Genomic DNA, 12153 nt, shown 5'->3' with positions numbered 1-12153 from the left:
TTAGTCATCTAGCCAATCCCTTTTATTGTGTTTCAGTCATTATAAACTCTAGTACTTTGTCCAGGCTAGTTTTACTACTTCACAATACACCTAAATGTATCTTTAACTACGTCCGCTGACACAGGTCAACTAAAAGTACTTCTGCCTTGGAGATGTTAAAACCTGTTGAAAAGCTTGTAAAAGGAGGAACTCTGGAGTAAACTTTTAATGAAAACAACTGCTGTAAGGACAATCAAATCACTGGGTCCTCCCTTCATGTCCAGTCTTCCCTGCGACGCTGGGCTTTTACCACCGCAACACGTTGAAAGAACAACTCCTCTTTGCCCCAGCTGCTCATGCCGGCCGTTGCTGATACCTTGGCTAAAACTGCTTGTAACCGGCAGTTAACGGTCTCACTATCTACTGATCTGACGTTATCCCCTCTTTTGATTTACAAAACTCACTGACTTCCAGCCTCCTCTTTGCTGCTCCTACATAAATTCATCCCATCTAGTGCGCTTCCTCCATACAGCACAGACTACTGCAACATTTTTAACTCTGCTTTTGTTCCAGCCCCATCTTTCTGCTTGCTTCCTATGCCTGGAAATGTTTATCAATCCATCGTACTACACTTCTAGCCTCTTCTCCTTTAAAACTTCAGCCTACATTTCGCAGCCAGGCAAAAGCAAAATACAAGTATTTAAAAAAAAACCCACCATTGTTACCAGCTACATATTTTGGCTCTTCTAATAGGCAATCTTCTGTGTGGCTACATTAATTTTATTCTTTTAAAGCAGAAGAAATCTTGAACAGAAAAATGAGGACTTTTCAACTAAGATGCTCAGTTATAACAACAGCTACTAAGTCTAAAATACAAATGCAGACTTCTTGAATATTAAAACCCCCCACACCATTATTTCCGCAATCAGCATAGCACTAAGAAGTTGAGAAAAGGAAAACATCTCTGAAAGTATTCGCCTGTTTACAAAAGAAGCTCTTGCAGTACTGCTGATAACAGGCTGAGTGCTAGTGACACATTCCAGAGCCAAGGGCAGAGCAGATGACAGGATACGGGGAGAGGCATAACAATAGGTAATTTGTTGCATGTCAGCGTGATTCGCTGTAAACAACATGGCAAACGGGGAATTTTTTATATAGGCACAAGGGTAACTAGGGAGGGACTTTACAGGTCAATTCTCCCGCTGGCTGTAAAAGGCCGTGGCAGAGTGACTGCACCAGACAGCGGCAGACAAAATGACCTGGTGGCCAACCTGGGACGCGTGCAAAATCCAGAGGTGGAGAAGCAAACGGCGGGGAGAAATCTGCCCACCGTGCTGTGCCGGACGACAAGGCAGGAAGCAGATTACGAATCCTGACTCGCAGGTGCAAGCCAAAAGGCCAGGAAGAAAACACTAATAGCTGGATTTTTTTAAAAAAAAACTTAAAAAGGGGGAAAAAAAACGTCTGGGAAGCCAGAAAGGGAAATGGCAGTAATCATGCCTTGTCAGTTAAACACAGTTATGTCTATATTGAACAGTTTCATTTCTCAGAAAACAACAGTTTGCCTGGAGAGAAGTTCTCCTTACCTGAGCTTCATATTTGACGGCGGCAGAAAGCAGAGCAATGGCATTCTCTTCACAAATGCCTTGTTTGATCGTTTGCTGGCAAAGCTTTTTCAATCTGTTTTCTCTATACAGTGTTGCCAAATCTAGCAGTCCTGTGAAAGTTCATACAGCTTTAACTCTCCTGGTGCAAAACATACATATTTCTTTTCACGTTAATCAATCGCCCTATCGTTTTAGGCTGAATTGATCAAAGACTTGTTCTCTTTTTTTTTCCCCTAGATGATGTGTGCATTTCTAAAGGCCCTCGAAAGACGTACCAAAAAGGGACCCTTTTATTACTACGCAAATGTTCAGTCTTCTTGTTCGCTGTACTGTAGCTCATCGGAGGCATCAATTAGTGACTTACATCCTCTTAAATTCATGTGGGACACAGCTCCCTTTCCACTCATGATCAAATCGCCACAGCTGCTCAAACAGAAGTTTTAGTATGGCATTAGTGCCTTTCTAAGGAATAAAAAGTTTCTAATACGAGAAACAATGAGTTCTTTTTGAACATTTTGCATCTTTGATCTTGCTGAGTCCACACCACTCATTCTCCTTGGGTCTGTTCACTGCAGCTGCACCCCTTCTGCCTGACACCTGCCCAACTCACAATTTCAGTGCTAATAAAACTAAAATGAACAAGCCCTGCTTTCCTCGCCCTGTTATGACACACAAACCCACCTGTTCAGAAACACTTAACCTAGAGCTATTTCCATTTACAGCAAATACCTATTGCATCTTCCGGAGGGAGCCTGATGTTGTCTGTGTACAGGTATTCCAGGAAGGCTCGGTAAACAGGATAAGAAAATTCACTCATTTCTATAATTTCATCATCATTATTCAGTATGGAACGAAAATGTTCACACCTACAAAACATGAACAAAGACTGCGTGCTGTAAACAGTTAAGTTTGAAAGATGAGCTGCAGCAAGAAATTGGTAAAAAAAAAAAAAATCAGTCATAACAGACTAAATACACAACCATAAACTCTAGCTACATGATTTTGTGGTTTGAACATGTTATTTTTTTTAAGCCTTATAAAGCTTATAAGGTGTCGTGGTTTAGCCTGGCTATATAATAATAATAGATGTATTTATACATAAAATAAATAGATTTCAGAATTTTCCTTTGTTTCTGCTATTAATACTTTATAGCAGGCTTAATTTCTACTTATAATAGCTTTAAGGATGTTCTATATGGTTTTGATGCCATTTTCTTCAATACATTATACATTAACAATGAGTTTTATTACCTAGCTTGTAACAGATAAAGTTTACAATTAAGTCCAACAATTTTCACATTTCAACCTGCCTTCTCCAACATGATCTAGTGAGGAGGGAATTTATTAGTATTTTACATAACATTTATTCCGGTGTTAGAGTCCATACACAATTTAGCATTAGATTTAATCACTATACTTAAGGATTAAAATATTTAAAGTCATCACACTCTCACCCAGATCTTTCATCGCCTCTTTCTTATAAGTCTGAATACTTCTGTGACAGACAAGATACAAACAAAGCACTGCCTTTGACAGCTGTACTCTGCACCTTACAGTCCACAGTAACTTTCAACTCACAGTAACTTACTGCTCCCTAAAAAACATCCCATAACATTTGAATTCTTTGCAAAATTTTTTGCTGATGGAAATGAACATCACCACCTCAGGTAAGTTTTCCTGTAACAGCCACAAGTTAATCGGACTCTTTTATACTACCCTACTTACTTTCTAACTCTCCCACATCAGAATTTGCTTTTCTTTTACTAAAACCTTTACATAAAAGATAGGTTGGTTTCCTTTTAATGATGCTGGGACAAGTCTACATCATAAAGACAGCATAACTTAGATACAAATGAAAAAGAATTATTTATTTTAATCACTTAAATTACCTTTTTTACATTTGATTTTACTAGTTATTTAAAGAATTTTTTTCTTAGTATTTGATTTTTTAAAATAAAATAAATAAACATCAAGCCAAATTAATAAAGAATTGAAAAGTCACTGTTTAGCTTCCATCACATCTTGTATCAGATTCTGGCATTGGAAGAGGCAGCCCAAACCCCACTGCTTGTTTCCGAGGGCCTCATGTTAGGCGGTGGTGACCATGTTACCCATCCAGCTGTGTAACAGACAGTGGGAATGGTCTCTACCTTGGGAATGGTCTCTTGCCCAGTGGCACCACACGAAAGTAAAAAGTCAGAAAGAAGGTGGTGCACATTGCTCCCTTAAAAATAAGCAAATAAATAAACAAAAATTGGTTTGTACTCATCTTTCAGTCTCCAAAGTACCTTGGAGGGACTCATGCTTTGGTATGCCTCTCTCCCTCTCGCTGTCTCTCCGTAGAGACAGAGCAGGCACCTGATTTTGGCTGGCTAAATGCAGAGCAGGCGAATCCCACCCACAGCCCCGCAGGTATCCGCTGCTGCAGGCAGTACGCTGCTTGGCCAGCTGCTCACTGCCATTACACCACCATCGCAAGCTAACAACCACGAACCACACGATCTAGTTCAACAGCAGGCACAGAACAAGATGGAAAAAAGTCTTCATAAATAGTAAAGAAATGACCAGATAAAGAAAAGGAACCTTTCACCAGCACTACATTCATGACAACGCTCTGGAACAAGTTGAATGCTGCTAAATACGATGTTAAATACGCTATCCTCTGATCCAGTTGCATCATGAGACTATAAGGCTTAAAGAAAATATGAATTCTACAGACTGTGCCCGATGCTTTATTATTCCTGCATATTATTTTGCTAATGCCATACATTCAAATCCATTTTAGAATTAGCCACATTTCTTTCCCAGAATGCCATATAATCTCAAAAACCAGAGCAAGAAGAAAAATAAGGAGAAGTTACATACACTCTGATTATTAGGAAAAAAAACCTCAGAAACATTTTGGGGAGACACAAGATTTGAAGTGGTATCTGACGAAGAACACGTGGCTTTCCAAACAAAAGGGGTGGGCTACAGGCACAAGCATAATGTGCAAGCAATGAAATCAGTAAAGGGAAGAAAATTGTAATAGAGGTAACTGGAGCAGTAAGAGGAGAGGAGAGAAGACCAAAAAAGGGGCAGGCAAGAATTAACAAGGAACTTCAATTTTATGCAGTAATATACAAGAAATCCTTAATGGGACTCAGGAGCAAACGTAGGAACATGGAAGATGGAAGTGGTGGTAAGCAGGATGAGATAGCCAACCATTCTGAGGAAGAAAACAGCAAAGAGAAAAAAATATTGTCACAATGAGAAGGATGGAGCAGAAGCAGTTAGCAAGGCAGAAAAAATCTAAAGCAGTGTCTCTAGAATATCCTAGTAGAAACCGCGTCAGCAATAACAAACTAATCCCTGTGTGTTGACATTAATGCGATTACTCTGTAGATCTGCCTATACCAAATCTCACTGTAAAGTGGCGTTACCTTGCAAAAAGCTGTAAAAACAAAACGAGAAGCCAGATTAAAATTCAAATTCACTGGTATGAAGGTTTAAAACAAGTAGGATAGGAAATCTGTCAAAAAAAGGAGAAGAAAGATAATGTGAAGGCATCCACAGAAGCTGCTGAAACAACTAAAGGGTCCTGTGGAAGCAAAGAAAGGCAAGAATAAACACAAAACCCTCAAATCATCCCTGTGGAGGAAGCCCAGCATGTAAAGGAGGAAAAACTGATCCAAACTACTGGGAAGGCAGCAGAAAGAAGTGAGCCTTTTTCCTCAACAGGAAAAAGTTATTAGCAACCAAGGTCAAAGCTGTTTAGGCAGCACGAAGGAGGATGCACATCAGACTGAGGGAAGTGATGAAAAGGCTGGTAGTAAGCATCATGTTTGATAATTCCAAGCAGCAAGGAAATGAGGAAATGAGGAAAAGAGAGTAACGGTGAAGAATAGCAGGTGAATCCCATGGCTGAGGGAAAAGGGAGTTTGTAAAAATGCGTCAAGAATTCTGAGCAGTAATTACTCACCACAGTGGACTACACTATACAGTTTAGTTTATATTAAACTACACAGTTTGTGCCTTACCTGATTTTGAGAAGAACTTTATGAACATGAATGTATTTTCCATCCACTAGAAACTTCAGGTCTGCAGTTTCAGGGTTGTCAAATTCCTTCTTTAGTGACTGGGCTACTGTTAGATGGTCATCTGGCTCTAGAATACAAAGGGGAATTAATAGTAAGTAGTAAGAAATACAACTGTCTCTTAGGGTAACATCTTGGGTATCTGTCAGCAATTGACTCTCTTAATAAATACAACATCTCTTTAAGGCTAGTAAAAAAACCCAGCAGACTATCTGTTCAGTATGAAGCCCCAGAACAGCAAATAAAGGGCAGCTTTCTTCAGTCCTTACTGGTTTCCTACTCCAAATAAATATCCTTATTAAAAAAAAAAAATAAGTCCCACTCCTCTAACTCATCTATATGAGGTCAGATAAAAATAATTAACACAGTTTCAGAAGTTTAATGCTGCATCTGATAGCAAATGCTGTCAGTCTTTACTGGGTAAATTATTCTAAATGAAAAGTGTTAGCTATTATAAGATACCTCAAAGGTCAATAAAAAAATCACAATAAGATTTTCTAAAATACTCCCATGAGGACACATTATCTTCCAGCACAAATAAAGCTATGACATAACCAATATCTTGGCTTCAATCAAACTGCCCAGTACAATATCCCTAAAGGTAAATACCACCAGTTACCAGTCTATTGAAAAACTGTTTTCCCTAGACTTGTGGTGTTAGAAGCACTCTGCGTGGATGTCTGTGTATTCCTGTTTGTGTCCTATGTATGTGTACCCACTGGGCACGTGTCGCATCATAAAGTTACCAGGCAGCCTTGAAAAGTCATCCACTGTCTGCATACAAATTTTTATCTCCTGAACTGTTTCCAAATCTCCATCATATTTGGTAGCCTCAGAGAACTATCGTCTTTAATACAACTAAAAAATTAAAACCCCAAACCTCATTCTTAACCCAGAAAACATTTTGTCTTCTTACTATATAAATACACATTATTGGTTTATACAAATTTTGTTGGTCAGCAATAAGCTGTTCTCTACAGAAAAATCACTTAAACGCTAGCTCCTGTAACCTACCACGCTAAAAATAATAGTATTCTGCTGGAAATGGAAAGGACTTCACCACAAGCTCTAGAAAAAACTTAACACACACAGTTTGATAGTGCTATACTTTGTTTAGCACAATTATTTTTCATTTAATTTAGAGGATGTCACTTTTGTTCAGGTATACCCAATTAAGGCAATGACTGTCAAAATGCATTGGATTGCAGGGAAAAGGATTTGGGCGTGGCGGGAAGCCAATGTAACGATAATTCAAAATCCTTCTGAAATAACGATACTGTGAAATACTTTGTTAGCTCTTATTTGGTACAATGTGGTTTATTTATTCAGACCTCTGCTATCCGAATGAGTAACAATTTTAACGACCAATGCAAAGCTGAAGCTCTCTTCAAAGTTAACTGGCAATTCAGATGTCCACCAATACACGTCTCCAGATGACTTCTACAGCCAGCAGAGGTAAACTGAATATAGTGGGGTTCAGTTAATAACCACATAGAGGGAAAATACGTGCTTTTATTTGTTACAGCAGTGAAGGGGGAGCCAGAGGAAGGAAATGAAGAGGCAGCTCACACTGACAAGGCACAAAGCCAAGAAAACTCCTTAGCAGCCAGTGCTAAGAATTGTAATAGAAATGTTAGAACTGCCAGGAACAGGGAATGCATGGGAATTCCCGGGTGTGAAAGCGCCACAATACAACAGACGGAGCAGGGCTGTAAGCACAGCAGATGTCCATGGCACCGAGTTCAGCAGATGTTAAGATCCGAGGACGCAGCTGCCTGATGGTTCTCACCACACGCAGATCAGGGGACAAACAACAGCGAGTCACCTAACTAAAAGGAATCCAGGAGACAAGATGAGGGCCTGACAGCCAGCATCCTTTATCCTGTGTCATCGCAAGGAACCCGGCTAAGACCACCTGAATACACATTTTAGTGCCGGGATGCTGGACAGACCACTTGGTCCACAGGAGAACAGGGGTTTGAAAGCACATCTGAAATTAATTTGTTTAAAAATAAAACAACCTTTTCCTCCTGTAAGGATTCATCTTGTGCTTTAGTACAATGTTGCTACAGTGTAGCAACATTATTTCCAAAGGGACCAAGAAGTCAAGGTCAAACTATAAAAGGAGCTGCTACAGTGAAAAATGACTCCCAAGATGTGAAGCAGTGCAAGGAGGCTGGGTGTGTTGTTCACAGTGACAACAAAGGTGAGGATAAAAGACGTCTTGGGCAATAGTTACGAATGTAGTCTTAACCGTGCTGTGTTAAAGAGAGTGAATATCTATGAGTACTGATGAGTGATACGCTTATTAATAAATCAACTACTTGGAAGTCTTCCGCATAAAGGTGAATGTCCATATACAGTCTCACCCAGGACTCTTTTAGCTCACCTAAACCAGCATTTCTGACCTAAAACAGCATATGTAGAAGAAGATAAGACCAGGTGAATTTGCAGAAAGGATCACTGAAAAACCGTAACAGACGGTTTCAGTCTCACTCAAGCAGTTGTCCTCTCTGTGAGGAACGAAATAAGGAAAGAGGCAGGTTTTGCTTCTTGTCTTCCTCCACTCTGAAAAAATCCCCAATACGCTGTATTAAACTGAGAAGAAAAGGCAAGAGAAAAGCGGAGGGGAAATTCTGATAGCGTGAAATAATATTTTAACTAGGCAAGAAGAAATGGAAGCTGAAGAGCCCCAGAACCCTGCTAATGTACATAAGAAGATACATACAATTGAATTTAGGATTAAGCTACTTATACTAATAGTGTCCCATTTCCTTCATAAATAGCCAATTGTCATAGAATAAAAATCCGAACATACTGCAGATGCTTTTACGTAGAACTTACAACTGAGAAACACATATTGACATGGAATGATCCACCCCAGTAGAGAAGTGGAATGGAAGCATGATGGACTCAATTCAAATTACAAATTAACAAATCGCTGTATTCTAGCTTTTAGCTTAAGCTCCCAGATGACACCTACAGACAACCCCAAGAGTCTCATCTCTGATTAGGTCAGCAAAGCCAGTAACTTTATTAGCAACCAACATGGAACTGAATTTGTAGCTGAAGAATGAGCTCTCTGTTAACACAGTGCTATATACATGACTCTTTCTAGTCAAGGCCAGCAAGACAGACCTCAGCGTTACTCAAAGATCTGAGACCCAGCAGCTTGTCTCTTCAGAAGCCCAGGTCACGATCACTCGTGATGAGACTCTAAGTGCCTGTGGCCAATTCTGAACACCGGAATTTGCCTTCCTCAATTCTTAGTAGTCTTCTTCAGTGCATCAAAGAAAGCTTCAGGGTTCCTAAACGTTCTGCATGGCTCCCTCAAGTCTCCAAATTCTTCTCCACCCATGGCCATTGTACAGTAACATTCAGTGGTTCCACAGAAAAAACCCTCCCCAAACCCAAGGCATTTCCCCACAAAACAAACTACGTCAATAAAACAGACAATCATTTAGCACTGTCAACAGGCCTTAGCAATTTTTACAATTCCATATTACCATTTACACATACATAATATAGGATTATGCTTCTTAGTGTAAAAAAATTTTTTTAAATAAACTAATTTTATGCTTCAAATGCATGCAACTGTTTTATGCACTAATGATTCTATTTAGAAGATGTCGAAACAAAAAATATTCAAGCTCACCTACTGACAGAAGACGCCACATAACAGCAGGGGTAGCAAAGCAAGCAAACACATCGTCAGTGCAGGCAAAGTGAGTGAGGTGGGGAAGGATCACTGACTGCCCACGGCATTGGCCCCACATGTACACCTGGCCGCTCTGTGTCTTGGCAGCTGACGTGTGAGCAGAGTGGCAGGCTGCAATCTCTATAACTCTGAATTTACAAGCAAAGAAAGAAAAAAAAGCAAGTCACTCTCATAAGAACAAAACGCAGTGAAGCAGCTCACTACCTCTGCCTTTTTCTGGTGCAAGACGTGTTTGCAAGCATGCATGCGCTTCCAATTGCAAGAATGTTTTCCAATCATATACAGCAAAATTAAAAGGGCTATCAATGTTTCTTCAAACAGCGTGCACTCGGGAGAGCTTCTTGCTGAAAAAGCCTCTCGGGAGTGAGGAGACACCGTTGCAGCAGAGCAGTGTACCTACTGCAGCACGTGCTCTACTGATGCCCTCGGCTCCCTCAAACAAAGCTGTGATGAGTTTCAAGTCTCTGAATGTCCTCGGTGGTGCTGGGCAGTGAGGCGAGTGGCTGCATTAAGCTGTAGAGAACGGGCGCTTGGAGAAGAGGAAGGAGGAAATGAGGAGGTGTTTCAAAAAAAAAAAAAAGGAATTTGCATTTTGGCTTGTAATTGAAGTTAATGAAAAACTTGGTAACAGTTATAAACCAACAATTTAAACATACTTCCTTTCATTAGGGTGAATACTGAAGTGTCATTACTCATACAATTATTATGACTTACGTTTAACGGACTTTCAGTTTGAAAATTAAAAATCAGAACCAAACAGCACTAAAAGCTGTTTCTAAGTGTATTTTAGCTCTATTAGGCTATCTCGCTAATCCAAATGTTGATTTAGAATTTCAAAACTCCCACTGAGTACAACATCACACAACCCACTGTTCTGCAGTCTGAACTACTGCTTGTTTACTTGTTTTCCAGCTGCCTGGAGAAAATAGCTGGGCAACAACTTGTTTCAAGCTGTATGTACAAATCTTGCAGGCTTTAGTGAGGTAATGTTCTCACTGACACCAGGAACGCGCATGCTGGCCAACAGTAAGGGAACGACTGCACACAACATTAAAACCTGTATTAAAATGTGGTAATGTTTTCACAGTAGCCAAAGTATTAAAGCGTGGTAATGTTTTAACTCTAGCCAAAGTGTCTGGAAAAATTTCAGGTACGTTTTAAGCAAAAGCACAAACACACATAAAGAGACAGTAAGGTTCAAAAACAGGCTGTGTCTCATGACCAGAGAGGAGCTGCCCCTTCCTTACAATAGTGTACACAGACAAGGGTTTAAGAGGGACATCTCACTTTTCTTATTATGCACAACAGGAGGCCAAAATCAAGATCTCTGTAGTAAGGAACAGATTCAAATTTCTGGCCACATATATACATGGCTTTACATTAGCAATAGAAACAACTGCCCCACTACCCGTCAAGGACTTACAGGAAAATATTTAACTTGTAAGAATCTAAGCTTCATTTTCAGTCAACAGTACCCAGAACGAACCCCTCCCCTTCTCTCTCTCCTGGGTTATGAGCCAGATTTAATGGCAGAAATAACACAAATTGCAGATGTCCTCCCTTCACTTTTTCTGTGTGTACTTCTTGTCAATAGTAGCATATTAAAACACAATTTACATTCAGAGACAATAAAGCTTTTACTGTTGACTTCAAACAATGAAACTGCCGCACTGACAAGAAACTGCAATTAAGGCCTATAAAGTACCATGTGAGCTGAAGCAGAAAACCGCACGTTCAGGCTCAGAGCATTCAGTTTCCCTTTCATAGAAATGGTTATGGGGCAGATTCAAGCACTTCCAGTGAAAATTCTGTTCACATTTAGCAGAAGAACCACTGCAAAAAAATATAGGCTATTTTTTTCAAAAAATAGATTAAAAATGCCATATTTTTCTATAGCTCTTCCATGAGAATGCCAACTAATGTCTGACTGCAAGACTGTAAGTATTACCTGTCCTTATCCACAATAACTGTTGTAGGGTAAGACTGGTTACTTTTATTCCCAGTACCTAACTGGCCATATGAATTGGCTCCCCAGGCATAAATCTGACCTTCATCTGTTAGCACTAACGTATGTGCATAGCCACAGGCAACCTGTAAGGAATAATAAAAAGAAAAATCTCATTTTTATGCAGCAGTAAGTTAATACAGATAGACACATGTTATACTATACATTAGTTTTATTGGTATATATACCAGTGTAAAAATTCCAATGATTACAAATGCAGATAAGCTTACTGAAAAGAGAATTAAAGTAGATGAGGTGACATTGCGGAAAAAATGTATCAGTGAGGAACCCTGCCAGATAATCTCCAGAGTACAGCAAAAGAATAGCTAGCAATTGAGAAAGAAGGAAAGCTACGTGACAAATATGAACAGTATGCAGAAAAAAATGCAGAAAAAGGCAGACTGTCTGTCTCGCACCGACCCTACTCTACAGGCAACTGCTCCAACGTGACTAGTTTACCACTGTAAGAACAGGCAAGGTCTCCTTGTCTGCTCCGCTCCTCCCTGCCTGCCAGCCACACAAACCTGCACCCTCCCTCTGCCAGCTCTGGTGCTCGCCAGCCCCTCTGCTGAGATGACAATGCACATCACCGGGAGGAAACCCTCCACAGCTGGGCATGGGGACCACCAGGGCCCACACAACCTAAGCAATGGGAGCAGCCAGCCAGGAAAGAGAGGGAAGAGGTGAAACGCTCTGTCTCGATGGCAGCACACAACTGTGTCAGCTCATATCGTCTTGTGGAAACCCATTCGGCTCTGCTGAGCTGCC

The 12153-nt window shown here is 40.2% G+C and overlaps 1 protein-coding gene across 9 annotated transcripts in view; it reads right to left on the bottom strand.

Annotated features, from left to right (window-relative positions):
* LOC104336919 (RCC1 and BTB domain-containing protein 2) overlaps positions 1-12153 on the bottom strand; it is a 39694-nt gene that overhangs the window by 6225 nt on the left and 21316 nt on the right. For all 9 annotated transcript variants that reach the window (XM_075421909.1, XM_075421900.1, XM_075421878.1 and 6 more), the window contains 5 exons: positions 11329-11471; positions 9318-9508; positions 5606-5732; positions 2316-2452; positions 1566-1696 (listed from right to left, as the gene is read on the bottom strand). In XM_075421909.1, coding sequence (XP_075278024.1) covers positions 1566-1696; positions 2316-2452; positions 5606-5732; positions 9318-9508; positions 11329-11471 — 729 coding nt within the window. The remainder of the gene's footprint in view (positions 1-1565; positions 1697-2315; positions 2453-5605; positions 5733-9317; positions 9509-11328; positions 11472-12153) is intronic.

This window comes from Opisthocomus hoazin, chromosome 1, assembly GCF_030867145.1.
Source record: "Opisthocomus hoazin isolate bOpiHoa1 chromosome 1, bOpiHoa1.hap1, whole genome shotgun sequence".
Lineage (NCBI taxonomy): Eukaryota > Metazoa > Chordata > Aves > Opisthocomiformes > Opisthocomidae > Opisthocomus > Opisthocomus hoazin.
Note: the sequence above shows the minus strand (reverse complement) of the source record. Positions and strands in the feature narration are given on the sequence as shown.